At 43.7% G+C, this 19584-nt stretch overlaps 1 protein-coding gene across 12 annotated transcripts in view; it reads left to right on the top strand.

Moving 5' to 3' along the window:
- Window positions 1-19584, top strand: part of nfasca (neurofascin homolog (chicken) a) — a 143617-nt gene that overhangs the window by 104862 nt on the left and 19171 nt on the right. For 8 of the 12 annotated variants that reach the window (XM_029775930.1, XM_029775933.1, XM_029775936.1 and 5 more), the window contains 11 exons: window positions 1047-1148; window positions 1287-1484; window positions 3731-3801; window positions 3948-4170; window positions 4317-4432; window positions 4659-4869; window positions 5081-5203; window positions 8378-8551; window positions 12957-13166; window positions 13878-14006; window positions 17111-17257. In XM_029775930.1, the coding sequence (XP_029631790.1) occupies window positions 1047-1148; window positions 1287-1484; window positions 3731-3801; window positions 3948-4170; window positions 4317-4432; window positions 4659-4869; window positions 5081-5203; window positions 8378-8551; window positions 12957-13166; window positions 13878-14006; window positions 17111-17257 (1704 nt within the window). Of the gene's footprint in view, window positions 1-1046; window positions 1149-1286; window positions 1485-3730; window positions 3802-3947; window positions 4171-4316; window positions 4433-4658; window positions 4870-5080; window positions 5204-8377; window positions 8552-12956; window positions 13167-13877; window positions 14007-15311; window positions 15695-17110; window positions 17258-19584 lie in introns of those variants that run through there. The other 4 variants (XM_029775940.1, XM_029775939.1, XM_029775932.1 and 1 more) reach the window with 3 other exon arrangements.

Genomic DNA, 19584 nt, shown 5'->3' with positions numbered 1-19584 from the left:
TGCTTCCTAATACCAAAGGAATGAATGTAGTGTTTAAGAGATATGAGTATAAATATGCCTATGGCTGAGAGGGTGTATGTGTATGTGTGTGTGTGTGTGTGTGTGTGTGTGTGTGTGTGTGTGTGTGTGTGTGTGTGTGTGTGTGTGTGTGTGTGTGTGTGTGTGTGTGTGTGTGTGTGTGTGTGTGTGTGTATTTGGAAAGTATTCAGACACCTTGACTTTTTTCACAGTTTGTTACGGTACTGCCTTATTCTAAAATTAATTAAATAAAACATTTTCCTCATCAATCTACACACAATACCCCATAATGAGAAAGTGAAAACCATTTTTTTTTATGTTAGCAAATGTATTAAAAATGAGAAATACCTTATTTACATAAGTATTCAGACTCTTTGCTATTAGACTCGAAATTGAGCTCAGCTGTATCCTGTTTCCATTGATTACCTGTGGTAAATTCGATTGATTTAACATTATTTGGAAAGGCACACGCCTGTCTATATAAGGTCCCACAGTTGACAGTGCATGTCAGAGCAAAAACCAAGCCATGAGGTCGAAAGAATTGTCCGTAGAGCTCCGAGACAGGATTGTGTCGAGGCACAGATCTGGGGAATGGTACCAAAACACGGAGGTGACCAAGAACCCGATGGCCACTCTGACACAGCTCCAGAGTTCCTCTGTCGAGCTGGGAGAACCATTTCTGCAGCACTCCACCAATCAGACTTTATGGTAGAAAAAAAACAATTTAATCCATTTAAGAATAAGGCTGTAACGTAACAAAATGTGGAAAATACTTTCCGAATGCACTGTACATGTGTGTGCGTATCAGTGTGTTTGGGTGCGTGTCTGTGTGCGTATCAGTGTGTTTGGGTGCGTGTCTGTGTGCGTATGAGTGTCTGTGCATGCATGTGCACGTGCTGGTGTGTGTGTGTGTATGTCAATATGCATGTGCGCATGAGTCTGCGTTTGCTTGAATGCATGTGTTGTGTGTGTGTGTGTGTGTGTGTGTGGATGTGTACCACCTAACCCTATGGCCCTTCTATGTGTAGACCGTCCTGACTCTCCCATGGACCTGGAGCTGTCTGACCCTGAAGCACGCAGCGTGCGACTCACCTGGATCCCTGGAGATGATCACAACAGCCCCGTCACACGTAAATACACACACGCATGCACACACACTCACACACAGTAACATCACACGTAAATATACACACACGCACACACACACACTCAAGACTACTTCCCAATGTCTCAACCGTTCCATTGCTTGTTACATCTCTTCCCTGCAGTGTTCGTGGTTCAGTTTGAGGAGGACGGTTGGCAGTCGGGCAAGTGGCAGAACCTGTCTAGTTATCCCGGAGACTTAAACTCGGTCATCCTGGAGCTCTCTCCTTTCGTCAACTACCAGTTCAGAGTCATCGCTGTCAATTCTGTGGGCCAGAGCCTCCCCAGCCTCCCCTCGCAACGATACCGGACCAGTGGAGCCCGTGAGTCAGGGGGGAGCGAGGAGATGCATGAGGATAGGGTTAAGGGTTGTTAGGAGGATGTTCGACCAGATATTTCTCCAGCCAATCCTCACCACAATACCAGTGGGTTATCAAAGAGGATAATAGAGGGAACGAAGGAGGGTGAAGGGAGGGCAGGTGTCTTTTTCAGGAGTTCTGTGAAATATACGCTGCTGGTCAAACGTTTTAGGACACCTACTCAGTCAAGGGTTTTTCTTTATTTTAAATGTTTTTCTACATTGTAGAATAATAGTGAAGACATCAAAACTATGAAATAACACATATGGAATCATGTAGTAACTGTTAGGTTCTAATTCTCAGAGTTAAACGCTCAACGGACATTATGAAAGCTTAACCAAGTTTAATTCTTCCCATAGGGTCAATACAGCTGCATTAGACAAAACATGTTTCCATCACCACAAGTATATATACACCAATTTAGGCACTCCTCCTTCTCTCCAATCCTTACATATTTTATGGTTCGACAGGAAGACGAAGTAATAGAGTAATAAACCATTGTTTCTCCCTTAAGGGGATCTGACCTGACCTCAACCTCTCATTTGCCTAATTCACAGATGTCCACCCGTATCTCCTATAGCAATCCTGTGACTTCCTCCCATTCACCCAGCACATTCAAAAGCCATCTGGCTCCTACAGATAACCATGAACTTCTGATGTAAAAACCAGTCTCTATCACTCCTTAGATACTATACTTCTGAGTATAACAATGCTCCAAGTTTAACCCAGAATCTAACATAACCAAAAAAGTGTTAAATAAATCAAAATATATTTTATATTTCAAATTCTTTAAAAGCCACCCTTTGCCTTGGTGACAGCTTTGCACACTCTTGGCATTCTCTCAACCAGCTTCATGATGTAGTCACATGGAATGTATTTCAATTAACAGGTGTGCCTTGTTAAAAGTAAATTTGTGGAATTTCTTTCCTTCTTAATGCGTTTGAGCCAATCAGTTGTGTTGTGACAAGGTAGGGGGTTATACAGAAGATAGCCCTATTTTGTGAAAGACCAAGTCCATATTATGGCAAGAACAGCTCAAATGAGCAAAGAGAAATGACAGTCCATCATTACTTTAAGACATGAACGTCAGTCAAGTGCAGTCGCAGAAACCATCAAGCGCTATGATGAAACTGGCTCTCATGAGGACCGCCACAGGAATGGAAGACCCAGAGTTACCTCTGCTGCAGAGGATAAATTCATTAGAGTTAACAGCCTCAGACATTGCAGCCCAAATAAATGTTTCACAGAGTTCAAGTAACAGACACATCTCAACATCAACTGTTAAGAGGAGACTGTGTGAATCTGGCCTTCATTTTTCGAATTGCTGCAAAGAAACCACTACAAAAGGACACCAATAAGAAGAAGATACTTGCTTGGGGCAATAAATACACGAGCAATGCACATTAGACCGGTGGAAATTTGTCCTTTGGTCTGGAGTCCAAATTTGATATTTTTGGTTCAAACCGCCATGTCTTTGTGAGACGCGATGTAGGTGAAAAGATTATCTCCACATGTGTGTTTCCCACCGTAAAGCATGGAGGAGGAGGTGTGATGGTGTGGGGGTGCTTTGCTGGTGACACTGTCTGTGATTTATTTAGAATTCAAGGCACACTTAAGCAGCATTGCTACCATCGCATTCTGCAACAATACGCCATCCCATCTGTATGCGCTTAGTGGGACTATCATTTGTTTTTCAACAGGACAATGACCCAACACACCTCCAGACTGTGTAAGGGCTATTTGACTAAGAAGGAGAGTGATGGAGTGCTGCATCAGATTACATGGCCTCCACAATCCCAACCTCAACCAAATTGAGATGGTTTGGGATGAGTTGGGCCGCAGAGTGAAGTAAAAGCAGCCAACAAGTGCTCAGCATATGTGGGAACTCCTTCAAGACTGTTGGAAAAGCATTCCAGGTGAAGCTGGTTGAGAGAATGCCAAGAGTGTGCAAAGCTGTCATCAAGGCAAAGGGTGGCTATTTGAAGAATCTCAAATACAAAATAGAATTGAATTTGTTTAACACTTTTTTGTTTACTACAATATTCCATGTGTTATTTCATAGTTTTGATGTCTTCACTATTATTCTACAACGTAGAAAATAGTCAAAATAAAGAAAAACCCTTGAATGACTAGGTGTTCTAAAACTTTTGACCGTAGTGTATTTTAGCCAGAGAGATTACGTTTGTCCTCTGTGTCCCTGTGTGTTTCAGCTCCTGATGCTATCCCTAGTGGCCTGAAAGGCTGGGGCACCAGGAAGAACAACATGGAGATCAGCTGGGAGGTGAGAGACAGAAAGAGGGTCATAGCAGGGACTGATGTCATGGTTTCGCCCTTTACCCTTCATGAAGAGCCATGATACCCTCAATGGCAAGGTTGTATCAGCCAGTAAAAAGTAGACTAATGTGTGTGTCTTTTTGTGCTTTCCAGCCCTTGTTGGACACAGAGCGAAACGGCCCTTATCTGCGCTACTCGGTGTGGTGGCGACGGAAGGATACGAGGGAGGAATGGAGTAATGTGACTACAGTGGAGACGAAGCACATTGTCCACGACACAGAGACCTACGTACCCTATGAGATCAAACTGCAGGCTGTGAATGACTTTGGACTGGGACGCGAGTCCAACATCATCATAGGATACTCTGGGGAGGACAGTGCGTACCCACACAAACCTACATACACATGAAGCAACGTTTCTTTACTATTCATCATCTTTTTGGAACTAGCAAATGTTTGCTCTCTTCGCTCTCTTCTTTCTCTCTCGTCATGCTGATGATCTCCTACCCGTGTCTACCTCCAGAGCCCACAGCCCCTCCCACTGACCTGCGAGTGTCTAAGATTGACAGCACCAAGGTCAATGTCCACTGGACCCCGGTAGATCCCAGCACTGTATTGGGAGAGTTCAAGGAGTACAGGGTGAGAACATGAGCCCACTGCACGCACGCACGCACGCACGCACACACACACACACACACACACACACACACACACACACACACACACACACACACACACACACACACACACACACACACACACACACACACACACGACACACGTGGGCACAGACAGACACACACACAGACACACCATGTGTTTCTACCACCCTGTGATGACAATGTGTGTGGGCCCTCTCTCTCAGGTGTACTACTGGCGTGAGGGCAGCATGGTGAAGGGTCTGCGTGTGAATAAAGAGAAGAGGACTAAAGGGTTCTACAGTACCGTGGCCCAGCCTACTGGCATACTGACAGACCTACAGCCATACAGCCACTACCGCATATACATGGTGGTCGCCAACAATCGCTACGAGGGACCGCCTAGCAACCATGTGGAGTTCCGTACCAAGGAAGGAGGTGAGACAAGGAGAGAGAAGGACAACTCCAACTATCATACAGTTCATTGGACAAATTATTTTTACACTGTAACTCACTCTCTCTCCTACACCTACCAACTCGCTCCCTCTTTCTCTCTCCCACTCTCTCCCTCTGTCATTCTAACATCCTCCATCTCTCTTCATTTCTATCCTTCCCCCTTTCTTTCCCTCTCTCTCCTGTGTGTGTGTAGTGCCAGAAGCTCCTAAGTTCTTTAAGATCATCCAGAGGAGTACAGATGTTATCCACCTGGAGTGGGACAAACCCCTGGAGCCTAACGGCATTCTGATTGGATACAAACTCAAATACCAGACAGGTGAGCCCTTCTGATTGGATACCCACTCAAAAGACAGAGAGGTGAGCTCTTCTGATTGGCTACCCAGTCAAGTACCAGAAAGGTGAGCACTTCTGATTGGTTAGTTACATAGTCAAACGACATACACGTTATCAGTTCAGCGGTATACACTGCACAAGAACTTTGGGTAGAAGGTCGGAAAGGTTTTTCTAATTCCTCTAGATAATGACGCCGGAGGAGATGGCTGCCGTTTTACGGTCTCCTAACCAATTGTGCTATTGTGTGTGTTTTTTTCGCATTATTTGTAACTTATTTTGTACATGATGTTTCTACCACCGTCTCTTATGACCGAAAAGTGATTCTAGATATCAGGACAGTGATTACTCACATTGTCATGGAAGAAGAGTTTTTTTTCTTTAACAAGTTGGGAGCAAAGGATTTATTTCAGACGCCCGACAATGCCCAAAACCCTGTGCTTCGCATGAGAAGGAGACGGAGATATTGGGGTTGTATGTCGGGGTGCCTTGTAAGGATCTGAGGGCGAGTGGGAAATCTGCCTCTACCATCAGCACTATTAGCCAACATACAATCATTGGATAACAAAGTAGACGAACTACGATCACGAATATCCTACCAACGGGACATTAAAAACTGTAAATCTTATGTTTCACTGTGTCGTGGCTGAACGACAAATGGACAAAATACAGCTGGCGGGTTTTACACTGCACCGGCAAGATAGAACATCCACCTCCGGTAAGACAAGGGGTAACGGTCTGTGTATATTTGTAAACAACAGCTGGAGCACAAAATCTAATAGTATGGAAGTCTCTAGGTTTTGCTCGCCTGAGGTAGAGTATCTCATGATAAGCTGTAGACCACACTATTTACCAAGAGAATTAAAGCAGGAAACCCCAGTGACTCAGTCAATAAATAAGTGGCCAGATGACGCAGATGACGCAAAACAGAACTGTTTTGTTAGCACAGACTGGAATATGTTCTGGGATTCTTCCGATGGCATTGAGGAGTACACCACATCAGTCACTGGCTTCATCAATAAGTGCATTGATGAAGTCATCCCCACGGTGACTGTACGTACATACCCCAACCAGAAGCCATGGATTACAGGCAACATGTGCACTGAGCTAAAGGGTAGAGCTGCCGCTTTCAAGGAGCGGAACTCTAACCCGGAAGCTTATAAGAAATCCCTCTATGCCCTCCGACGAATCATCAAACAGGCAAAGTCAATACAAGACTAAGATTAAATCATACTACACCGACTCCGACGCTCGTCGGATGTGGCAAGATTTGCACACTATTACAGACTGCAAAGGGAAGCACAGCCGCGAGCTGCCCAGTGACACGAGCCTACCAGATGAGCTAAATTACTTCTATGCTCGCTTCGAGGCAAGCAACACTGAAGCATGCATGAGAGCATCAGCTGTTCCGGACGACTGTGTGAACACACTCTCCGTAGCCGATGTAAGACCTTTAAACAGGTCAACATTCACAAGGCCGCAAGGCCAGACGTATTACCAGGACGGGTACTCAGAGCATGCACTGGCCAACTGGCAAGTGTCTTCACTGACATTTTCAACCTCTAACTGACTGAGTCTGTAATACCTACATGTTTCAAGCAGACCACCATAGTCCCTGTACCCAAAAACACTAAGGTAACCTGCCTAAAGGACTACCGACCCATAGCACTCACGTCTGTAGCCATGGTGTGCTTTGAAAGGCTGGTCATGGCTCACATCAACACCATTATCCGAGAAAACCTAGACCCACTCCAATTTGCATACCGCCCAGATCCACAGATGATGCAATCTCTATTGCACTCCACACTGCCCTGTACCTGTACCTGTTGTATTCGGCGCATGTGACAAATGCGATTTGATGTGAATAAAGTGATAATGGTCCTGTAGGCCATCATTGTAAATAAGAAGTTGTTCTTAACTGATTTGCCGTTAAATAAAACTTAAATAATTTTGAATTTTTGTTATAATAATGCCAGAGAAGCAGGTGTTTGGAAGATCTACTGGCACCGTATCCTCCAAACACCGGCTTCGAGGGCATTATCACTTTTATACAATAGGTTACCAACATATTCAAATAATGATTGGCATATTTTCATTAAAAACTTCATTTTGATGATTTTATTCATACTATTTCATCCTTCCACAAGATATAGTCCCAAAACAAATCTAGGGTTGCTACCCAAGCCAGCTGGTCATTCGTCTTTTTGTTCTGTATCTATGGACGCAACCCAGTCGTTCATTCTAAATGTTCCAGTGCCATACTGGCTGGCAACGTTCTTATCCCTTGTTTGCTAGCTAGCCAACTACGGCTAACTTACAGTCACATCAAACAGTGCAGACAGACTAAGGACAGTAGCTGCATTTGTTTAAGCTATTTCGTTTTGACATTTATTTGGATACATCCAAAAGAATGAGCTATTGAGGCACGATTTCGCCTGGCATAGAAAATGTAATCTCTCGTTAGGACACTGTTGTTCAGAGGAGCTAGCCAACAACAGAGCTAACACAATCACTTAAAACTGGAGCTGGTAACACAGCAAACTAGCTGCACTTTAGTTTGACCTTTTTTCAATTTCTTTGTATGTATCCAGCTGATTCATGATTTCGACCGGCTAAGAAACGCTGCCTGCCTCTCTCTCTCGTCCCGAAACCCGACCCCTACACGTTCATTACTGTGGGACAGTTGGAGATATAATTTGAATATTGAAACAATGTTGCAAATGTCGGAGAGACAGTCAAGGTTTATACAAATCTCCGCTGTTGAAAACTAAATGTTAGTCCAAAAGGAATGTGAGATTATGTCTAGATGATTTTTATAGTCGAGATCAAGTTTATAAATTGCCTAGCTGGGCTGATGAGACAGTGGATTGCGCAGTCAGATGAAACAGAGTAAATAAGCATTTTATCGTCATAGATTTAGCCGGTGGTAACTTGTGGAATAGACACCGGCTGGAATGTGCTTATAACCAATCAGCATTCAGGATTAGACCCACCCGTTGTATAATCGTATACAATTCCAAGCTCATATTAGAGATAACCTTATGACAAGAGATAATGGTATGTAGATATGAACGTCGCGATGATAGACAGTCAAGTGTTTTTACAGTAGCTGCATGACTGTTACCTGACCAGCTGACTGACTGTGTGTGTGTTCTTGTAGTGAACGGGTCACGTGTTGGCCCTATGCAGATGGAGAGTTTCCTACCTAACGTGACAACGTACACACTCCGTCTGCCCGAACGAGCCGTCCGCTATAAGTTCTACATGGCGGCCCTCACACAGGTGGGAGCAGGGGAGGTCTACGCTGAGGAGTCTCCACACTTCACCAATGAGGGTATGTCCACACTGCCTACACAGCACACATACACACACACACACACACACACACACACACACACACACACACACACACACACACACACACACACACACCTCAATCCTTACTCATACACACATACACACACCACAATCCTTACTCATACACACATACACACATGCTCATGCGCGCCCACACACACACTCACACACACACACACACACACACACACACACACACACACACACACACACACACACACACACACACACACACACACACCTCAAGTCTTACTCATACACACATACACACACCTCAATCCTTACTCATACACACATACACACATGCTCATGCGCGCCCACACACACACTCACACACACACACACCCCCACACACACACACACACACCTCAATCCTTACTCATACACACATACACACACCTCAATCCTTACTCATACACACATACACACATACACACATGCTCATGCGCGCCCACACACACACTTACACACATACACACATAAATCCTTACTCATACAAACAAACTTCTCTTACTCAATACCATTCTTACTCGCGCGCACACACACACACAGTCAACTCTGACTTTTTACGCTGTTACAACACAAACACGTTTTTGTTTACTTCAGGTAAGTGGTGTAAGGCCGTTCTTTGATATGCAATATGTCACCAGCTTGCATGGTCAAGTCTTTCCTGGGGCACGTGTTCGTTTTAATTCTTCAGTAATGTGGTACGCTGGGTAATGTAGGATTGAGAAGACATAAAACAGATAACCGAACAGATCTACACAAATGTTTATTAATTCACTGTTTAGGATGACACATTTCACAAAGACTGAATGAAAAAGTTAAACCATCTACACTATGTAGACACAAAAATGTGTGCTATTTTTTTTTAAATAAGTTGGTCTTTTAAGTCTTAGTTATGTGTGGGAACTGGGTTAGATGTTTGTTAGAGTGTCTGTGCAGCTAGTTGACACGGTAAAGTGTGTCAAGTGAGGCCAACAGAAAAGGCTTGTAAAGCTCAGTGACTCCAGCCTACTGCAGCTCGGCAGCAAACACGTCTTTGTCACACTGGCACCCATTCAGCATATATAGCACATTCACACTCGTGCACAGTGTGTGCAGTAGTGTTCAATGGGTTAAGATGAGCACGACGAGCACACAAACACACACACACACACACACACACACACTGGTGTTAGTAGCGATAAATGCAGAATCACCCAGTGTTCTTCTTGGCATGTCTCCTGTCTGTCGTTGTGCTCTTTTGTCAGAATATTCTCTTTCTCTCCTTGTTTCTCTCTCTTTGTCTCTCTTCCTCTCCTGTGGTTGATCTTCTGTAGTGTCTTTTAACGCTGTCTTTCTGTCTCCGCCACTCAGATTCTCACTCTTGTTTTCCCTCCTCCACTTGCTGTCTCTCACCTGCCTCACCCTCTTCTGTCTGTCTCCACCTCCCTCTCACCTCACCCCTCCCTCTCGCCTGTCTCCACCTCCCTCTCGCCTGTTTCCACCTCCCTCTCGCCTGTCTCCACCTCCCTCTCGCTCTCTCCTTCTTGCCTGTCTCCACCTCCTTCTCGCCTGTCTCCACCTCCTTCTCGCCTGTCTCCACCTCCCTCTCGCTTGTCTCCACCTCCCTCTCACCTCACCCCTCCCTCTCGCTTGTCTCCACATCCCTCTCGCCTGTCTCCTTCTCGCCTGTCTCCACCTCCCTCTCGCCTGTCTCCACTTCCCTCTCGCTTGTCTCCACCTCCCTCTCGCCCGTCATCACCTCGCTCCTGCCTGTCTCCACCTGTCTCCCCCTCCCTCTCACCTGTCTCCCCCTCCCTCTCACCTGTCTCCCCTCCCTTTCACCTGTCTCCTCCTCCCTCTTACCTGTCTCCCCCTGCCTCTCCCCCTCCCCCTCCCTCTCAACCTCCTCTCTGTGTGTCTCTCTCCATGGGTGTACTGACCACTTGGGTGTAGGTAACGGGAAATGCATAGCCCGTCTGTCTGTCTGCTTGTCTGTCTGTCTATTTTCTATAATTCCTCTCCGACACTGTCTCAGTCCATTTTCCAGCAGTGGTGTCCAGTTCAAATTAATGACATGTCATCTTTACATTTCCTTACCACTTTGCCTCGTCATTATATCATGGGTTTCTACCACCCCCTACTGATGACAATGGTACAGACCCAGACACCTTCTATCCTAGAGAGAAACTACCCATAGAGGTTAAATAGGGGTTGACAAATCTTACGCCGTAGCTAACAAACAAAACAAATGAGGGGTAACTTTGAGGTCTGTCAAGGGTAAAACCCTGAGGAAAACTCATTTTGAATATGTATGAGTTCTCGTCAAATCAAGTATACATTAATTACTATTAGATATTTAAGTCAGTAGATTCTAGATTGAATTAATAGAGCAATTAGCAAGTGAACAGCCATATTCAGGACTGGCATTGTCATCTGAAAATTTTACAGAGAGCTTAAATAGAGAGCTTTGGACTGTAACCAGAAAGTTCTTTGTAATGGACTAAACTGCACTCTACCAAACACTGGCTTCCTCTTTGCCAGCTGTATAACTGTATGTCTGTCTATCTTGTCTGTCTCTCTGTCTATATCTGTATCTCTCAGTGTACTGTATCTGTGCTTCACTCTGTGCTTTCAGGGATTGAACAAACCCACAGAAATCTCAGGTTCATATTTGACATTAAAACCTACAGTATTATACACTTATAACTCTGTTATGCACACCTTAAAGGAATGAGTGTAGAAACAACTAACATTATAGTCTCTGCTTCAACCTTTAGTTCTATTTGAGACACTTTTATAACTCTTATATCACTTGTATAACAGTTGCAAATCCCGTTATATCCAAGAAGTGTGTAATTCGGCTGTACTGTAGTCCAGGTCAGGATCCCTTGTAGCGTAGCTGGTATCAACTTCCTGCCATTTCTGAGGTCTGAACTTTGACCTGTCACCCAGCTCCAATCCCTGATAGCGCACCTTGCAACTTGAATCATGACAATTACTTGTCCGTCACAAGCCTTGGATCTTGTGTACTGACCAAGTCGGCAAAGGGGTTGACCCTCATTACGTGGAATGCACTGTGGGGGGGGGGGCTTGCTTACGTTTGTATGTGGAGATGGGAACACGTCTCCGGGGTGGGGATGGGTGGTGATTTCAAGCTTACACTGCTCTCGCTTGAATGACTCTCCATCATCGAACATTCTCTGCTGCTCATTCACTTGCTTGCTTGCTCACTGCTGCTTGGGCTTCAGCTTTCAGAGTGTCACTCATCCATCTCATCCATGTGTGTTTATGTCTTGGCTGGTGAGCATTGTCCCTCTTCTCCCTGATCTCTGTATAAGGGGAAGTCAGAGGTAAGAGATCACTGAGCTTGGGGTTCAACCCCTCTGAAGGGCAATGCCTCAGGTTTATGCCTTTTGACTGAAACAGCCTGGGATTGGCACAGCTTTTTGATTGACATGGCTTGCGGCCAATGTGATCTCTGGCTGGCTTTTTAGTGTTACCTGGGTAACAGGGGTTCTTGAGCACCTGCCTGCACTGATGCGTTCAAGTTCGCCGCCACCTTTGCCTTTGCCTTTGCCTCTTCTTCTTCTCTCGAGATTGGCTCTCTCTGGCATGCTGTGTGTCATGGCTGACTTGGGGGAGTATGCATGAGGGAGGGAGGATGGAGGGTTGCAGTTCAACTGCTCTCTAGTGGGATCCTCCAAATGGAGATGTTCATCAACTGCAAGGTAAAAGGAAGAGTGATAAGGTCCTACGAAGAAGGTCCTACATACTGTAGGTCCTACAAAGAATGGCCTACATAGGCCCCTGTATGTTCACCGTAGATAATGTCATGATTCTGCTCAAAATTACGTAAGAAGAAAGCAAGTCTCCTTTGTAATAGCAGTGTATCTAAGTATGAATTTCCCATAACTTCCTGTTTATTCAATTTAAAAAAACACAACCAATAGACCTGCCCTGTGTTGGTTTGGGCAAAGATGGGGATGGATTGGTAGTCATAGCAGCATTTGGCCACGAGGGGGCACTGCTATTCTACTTTATGGCCCTCAATTTGGGTTGTGTGGATGAATTAAATGATTTATGAATACCCAATCCTATTTTAATCCTGGATATCTGTTGGATCTACCCACACATATAACATATTCTATTATCTTAACGTCTAATGTCTAAAATCAAAACATATATAAATATTAGATTTCTGTTGACCTCTTTTGGCTAATTAGACAGTTGCATTTTCCATATTTCCGCAACAGTGCTGGTTCTGGGAAATTCCATAGCACCTTTCTGCTCATTGGTTCATTGACTTTCTCTCTGTGTCTCTATTGGTATGTGTGTTTACCTGTGATTTTCCTGCTTTTGTCTTTAACCATGTGCTCTCTTCCCTTGCCCTGTAGTCGAGCGTACAGATGTGTCCGTGTCTACAACATTCCCTCCACCTCCTTCCACTTCTACCGCTGCTACTACAACCATTAGTACCTCAACAACTACTCCCCCTACCACTACTATCACTACTACTACTACAACTACTACCACTACTGCTGCGACTACTTCTACCACTCCTGTGCTGGTTACCAGCACCAAGCAAGCACATACGAATGTGTTGGGTACATACAATAGGCCTACTGTTTCCTTTAGTTGACCTTTAGTTCAGTTGTTTTCTTCTATGGCATCTATGGCATAGATTAAATAGATTTACAATGGATACACTTTTAAAGGTGTATTGTGTTATTTTTATATCTTGCCCAAGATTCAAAGGATACGTTAATAAGCTTTAATTTGAAGCATTTTGATTGGCTACTCCCTCCTGACCAGAAAGGAAGCATTTGGAGGAACTGGCTGCATTCCAGTATACCACTTCATTACCTTGTCATGTCTCCTTGGAGACAGGATACATGAAATTAAGTCACTTTAATGTATTGGAACGTAACCATTAACTCAACACTGTTCGGTCGGGCTGTGAGAATCCAACATGTAATATTAACAGTTAGAGGGTGTTTGTGGGCCGTTATAACTCTGCCCAGTGCAGTTGATACCTTAACTACTGGGCACCTCCATTACAATTCAAGACACCTCCATCAGTGTGTATACATTAACTGTGGAGTGGGTACCACCAAAAGTGTTGACATCAATGTTGACACTCATTAAAAGTGTTCAAATATAACATTGGTCCAGTCCACTGTTTATAGGGCAACCCTAACCCTAACCCTAAAACCATTGTGTGATTACAACCCTGCGTGTGTGGTGTTGTAACACACCCCTCTCTGCTCCACCTTGCCACGCCCCTGACCCCGCCCTGACCCCGCCCTGCCCTCTAGTAGGCATGGCTCCTGGGAGCGTGATCTGGAACCTGACGGTGGAGCCTAACAGTAACTACGCTAACGTCAGCTGGAACCACAACTTCCCGGCCGGCAGCAGCGAGTTCCAGCTAGAGTTCACACTGGACAGTAAGATCCACACCCAGAGTTTGTGTCAAGGCTGAGGCTAGACTGTAAGAAAATAACCAGAGTTTGTGTCAGAGCTGAGGCTGGACAATAAGAAAAGACCCAGAGTTTAAGATCCTCAGCCTAGGTCTTATTGGGGACAGTAATATTCAGAAATGGGTCAAATACATATGTGCACTTGATAAAGCTTGGAGTTTGCAATTTAGGGACTATTTCATTGCTTCCATTGCAAATTGAGAACTGAATCAAGCCCAGCTCAAGTATTTGAAAGGATTTGACATATGCATTTGACCCAAGTGTGATCATATCAAACAGCTACAGTTCAAAATCCATCCTGGGCAGAAATGTCAATAGTAAAGTTCATCTTCAGACAGTCTATCTTTGCAGAGAACCCACTGGGCTTTCTGAAGGGAACGGTGAGGCATTCTTGGGGCAGGAAAATACACAAAATGGTATTAGAAAATCCAGTCCAATTCATGACAGCCCTTCACTCTTGTGGAGAAGCAAGGCTTTTATTCAGAGGCGAGTAAGGCAACATTCTCATCTCTATTCATCTCCACAGAAAGGCAATTTCTGAGAAGAAACTCTCAACGCTCATTTAATTTTGCCTCGGCAGAGCGGAGTTCAGTTACCTATAGAAGTCAGATTAGAATCTGTCTAGCATCCCATAGCTGTAGATGTGGGTGAAATATATAATATAGTCTGTGGCATTTCCATTTGAATAATTAATGTGTTATTGTATAGCACCTCCGGTTTCTATTGCACTTTGGCTGCAGGTTTTGAGGTTTTGTTTTTTCAAAAATCCATACTAAAGGCTTTGTTAAATTTGTATCTTATTGTACCCATGTAGTTTCTCTGTTGCCAGTTGAAACAGAAGTTAATTTCAGAAAGAGAGAGGGAGAGAGAGGGAGAGAGAGAGAGAGAGAGAGAGAGAGAGAGAGAGAGAGAGAGAGAGAGAGAGAGAGAGAGAATGTGTTATTTTACTGGGCGGAAATATACTGTTTAATAAAAAACATTCCTTAAAAAAAAATACTCAAAATAACATTCCCCAAATCTTGATATGCTACCAACAATACTGATGGCTTATAGCACAGTGATAGCAGTATATGTATATGTGTTAAATGATTCTGATTGCAGAAGAGGAAATGTTAGGTGATATTCAAACAAGCCGAGCATGTGCACACATTTCTATTTTCCCAAACTGTATCAATGACATACTGTATTTATAACACACAATATACCCCACTTTCTCCCTGTCTCTACTGCTCTCTTTCCATCTCTCTCTTTTGGAAATGTGGCTTTGTATAGTTCATGTCCATAGTGTATCATGATGTCTTAACTCCCCAAACTGTGCAGTGTGCAACCTTCATAGCTACTACCCAGTATCGAGCTCCTGCATCATCTGGCTGTCTATCTGGCTGTATGTTTGGTTGTCAGGCTTGGCTTTTCCATTGGCTGTTTAACATTAGAGTCAGTGGGGATGAGGGGGGGGGGGGGGAAGCATGATGTCTTTATGAACACACACACGCGCAATTTCCCCGGCGGGGCTATCACTGTGATGATGACTAGCTGTAGTCAGTGGTGTGTATTCTATGCCAGATCTAGACTACGGTCTTTGTCTGCATGCTGCAGTACTGCTAATGTTATCGGGTGGGAAGGCAGGGAGATGCTTTCACAACGCAAGCCAAGGGTATTGAGAAGGTTAAAAAGATTGGGAAGGGAGGGCTACAAGCTGTTTGCTTTTGTCTTTCTATATTTTGGACTCAACACTGTACAGATGTAGGATCTTCATTTGATCACTCTTGTTGCTGAGAATTTTCCTGCACAACAGGAAATGCAAACGGATTCTAAAGTTTGTAATTTTCACTTTAAAATGACTTGAGTTCCCTAACGAAAAATGTATCTACCCCTACAAAAAATGTCTATGAATTCTAATTCACATTTCCTGTAGTTTAGGATTATTTTCATGCTGCAGCAAACTGGCTCAAATTAAGATCCTACATCTGTACACTGAGTCAAATAGCAAATATATTTTTCAGACATTCAACTTGTAGCTTTAGCTTCATATTTTAACTGATGTAAGGAATGCAGTGTGTTTTTATATTAGTCAGACATTCTTCCAAGTTATTGATTTTCATAGTGCTTCAGGTCTTTTTGTGGCCAAGTCAAGATTGAATTGAGTTTTCTATGGTTTTGTTTAGTTGCTTCAGAGGCTGCATTGGATGTACCAAGCTTTGGAATGGTTTTGGCTGATTGCTGTATGATGATCTCGTCTCACCCTTTCAGGGGGTCAAAGGCCATGTCATAGCATGGTGCATGAAGTCACCAGTTTGTGTGCTCCTCCAGCAATCACTGACCCATGCACCCACAGCTTGGTGTTGTCATGACCTTTGGAAAGATGCTGCGTTCGTTTCCACCATTGGTGTTTCTTCCATTGAGATGAGTGGAGTGCTATGGGTAATTGTGACACAGTGCTTTTCTACCCTCCTGCCCTATTTCACAATACGGAGTGTTCCATAATGGTGAATTTAAATTCCACTAGTCAGGGTAATACAATTTACTGCTGCCAATTCAGCTGGGAGTTTAGTAAAACTTTGATGTCCACATTATTATAGTAACCTGAAGGAACACCTGCTTCCTAGATTTACACTCTTTTCTCTCTCGCCAACGGAAAATGTCCCCTTTTTAGATTAGCTTTCTCAGGAGAATTATCCCCCAGGTGAGAAATGTGGTTTCACCCTCACTGAGAAGAAAATTTACCAAAAAGAATCCTGTAAAAGCCATGGAACCCCGAGCTGCGGCTCTTCTATTCACTTTCAATCTCTATAAATTCCATTAGATATAAATGTATCCGTATTCGAGACATCGGCTTACAGATGTAGCTAACAATCTCAACGAGGTTGTCAATAAGTGGAGGTAAGAGGGTGTGTGTGTGTTGCATTGGGTCAGTCTCAATTCACTCCGCTGGCCCACCATCTCATAGGGGGAAAAATCAGTCCTGCCCATGTAGTATCACTGCGTCGTACCCTTCCACTTTGCGTCGTTACCACGGTAGCCCGGCCACGCCCCACAACGGAGTGTGATTGGCCATCTCTTGTGTCTCCAAGGCAACGGCAGTATGTCAAGGGTACCTGTGAACCAGCCGCCCATTAAGCTGGCGGGACTGATCGAAGGGGCCAAGTACCACCTGAGGGTGTACTCCAACGAATACCACAGCATCTCCAGCAATGTTGTCACCTTTGAGACCAGCGCAGGTGAGACTCCACCTGCCCAGTTGAGGAGGGATGGTGCATGGCCCGGATCAGGTCAGGTCAGATAGCCTGGGGGCCAGTCTGTGTCTGCATCAGCCCAGTCTAGGAGACTATAGCAGGCTAATACAGAGACATGACAGCACCCATGCTACAGGGACCACATGGATTACCCAGTTCCCTAACAATGAGGTATGTTGGGTCAGAACACTGTGGTGCTCCAGCCAAATGAAAGAAGGCTAGGAGTTGAAATAGCTCCATGAGCTGGTATTGAATTGTTGCCATGATTTCCCCGTCCATCAATCAAATACTCAAACGCATTGTAAAGTGACTGCTTTGTCTCCGTTCAGTTGTCTGTTCTGGACTTCTGGGAATATCTGCCATGAATCAGCGATTTAGCTGTTTGTGATGTCTTGATTTGCCGTAGGAGAGTATTCCATGTGGTAAGAATAATCCAATGCAATGTAATGAATGAAAGCTAAAACATACAATGGGTCTATAACTTGGACATATACTTTACTTTTCTCATATCTTCGTTTTGTTCTGAGCAAATTCACTTAGCTAATTTCACACTTGGTTGGTTAGTAATTATAAACTATTCATGTCATTGTTGGGGTATATTTAAGTCTGCATTTTGTTACAGAAGTGTTTTTCAACCAGTAGCATACTGTGTTTGGCTAATTTCAATGTTCTATAATTATATTTTAGACCGATTTCAGATCATAATACTCTCCAGTGTCTTTGGTTGCTTTCAATATTTGAGGTTCTTTCTGTTAAAATACCTAGGTTTTGTGTTCATATCAACAAATTGACCCAACACATAATTGTAGTGTATATTCTGATTCAATTTGAAATGCAAAATAGACTTCATATTTTCAAATGTTATTTTCAAGGTTTGGGGAAGTGAAGATAAATACTTTATTGATAGATATATATATATATATATATACAGTACCATTCAAAAGTTTGGACACACCTACTCATTAATTTCTACATTGTAGAATAATAGTGAAGACATCAAAACTATGAAATAACACATATGGAATCATGTAGTAATCAAAGAAGTTTCAAACAAATCAAAATGTATTTGATTTTTGAGATTCTTCAAAGTAGCCAACCTTTGCCTTGATTACAGCTTTGCACACTCTTGGCATTCTCTTAATCAGCTTCACCTGAAATGCTTTTCCAACAGTCTTAAAGGAGTTCCCACATATGCTGAGCACTTTTTCGCTGCTTTTCCTTCACTCTGCGGTCCAACTCATCCCAAACCATCTCAATCTCGTTCTTGGTCAAATAGCCCTTACACAGCCTGGAGGTGTGTTGGGTCATTTTCCTGTTGAAAAACAAATGATTGTCCCACAAAGCGCAAACCAGATGGGATGGCGTATCGCTACAGAATGCTGTGGTAGCCATGCTGGTTAGGCGTGCCTTGAATTCTAAATACATCACAGACAGTGTCACCAGCAAAGCACCCCACACCACCTCCTCCATGCTTCACGACGAAAACCACACTTGCGGAGACCATCCGTTCACCTACAGATTTCCACCGGTCTAATGTCCATTGCTCATGTTTCTTGGCCCAAGCAAGTCTCTTCTTATTATTGGTGTCCTTTAGTAGTGGTTTCTTTGTAGCGATTCGATCATGAAAACCTGATTCTCCTCTGAACAGTTGATGTTGAGATGTGTCTGTTACTTGAACTCTGTGAAACATTTATATGAGCTGCAATCTGAGGTGCAGTTAACTCTAATGAACTTATCCACTGCAGCAGAGGTAACTCTGGGTCTTCCTTTCCTGTGGCAGTCCTCATGAGAGCCAGTTTCGTCATAGCGCTTGATGGTTTTCGCGACTGCACTTGAAGAAAGTTCTTGAAATGTTCCACATTGACGTTCATGTCTTAAAGTAATGATGGACTGTCATTTCTCTTTGCTTATTTGAGCTGTTCTTAACAAAATATTTATTTGTATTTATTTTATTTTTAATTTAACCTTTATTTAAATAGGCAAGTCAGATAAGAACAAATTCTTATTTACAGTGACGGCCTGCCAAAAGGCAAAAGGCCTCCGTTGGGGTCGGTGGCTGGGATTAAAGAGAAAAGAAATTCAATAAAAATATAGGACAAACACACATCATGACAAGAGAGACAACACAGCACTACAGAAAGAGAGACCTAAGATAACAACATATTAAGGCAACAATACATGACAACACACCATGGTAGCAACACAACATGACAACAACATGGTAGCAACACAACATGGAAGCAGCACAACATGGTAGCAGCACAAAACATGGTACAAACATTATTGGGCACAGACAACAGCACAAAAGGCAA

This window comes from Salmo trutta, chromosome 14, assembly GCF_901001165.1.
Source record: "Salmo trutta chromosome 14, fSalTru1.1, whole genome shotgun sequence".
Taxonomy (NCBI): Eukaryota; Metazoa; Chordata; class Actinopteri; order Salmoniformes; family Salmonidae; genus Salmo; species Salmo trutta.
The sequence above is the reverse complement of the archived record's forward strand: the minus strand, read 5'-3'. Positions and strand labels throughout refer to the sequence as shown.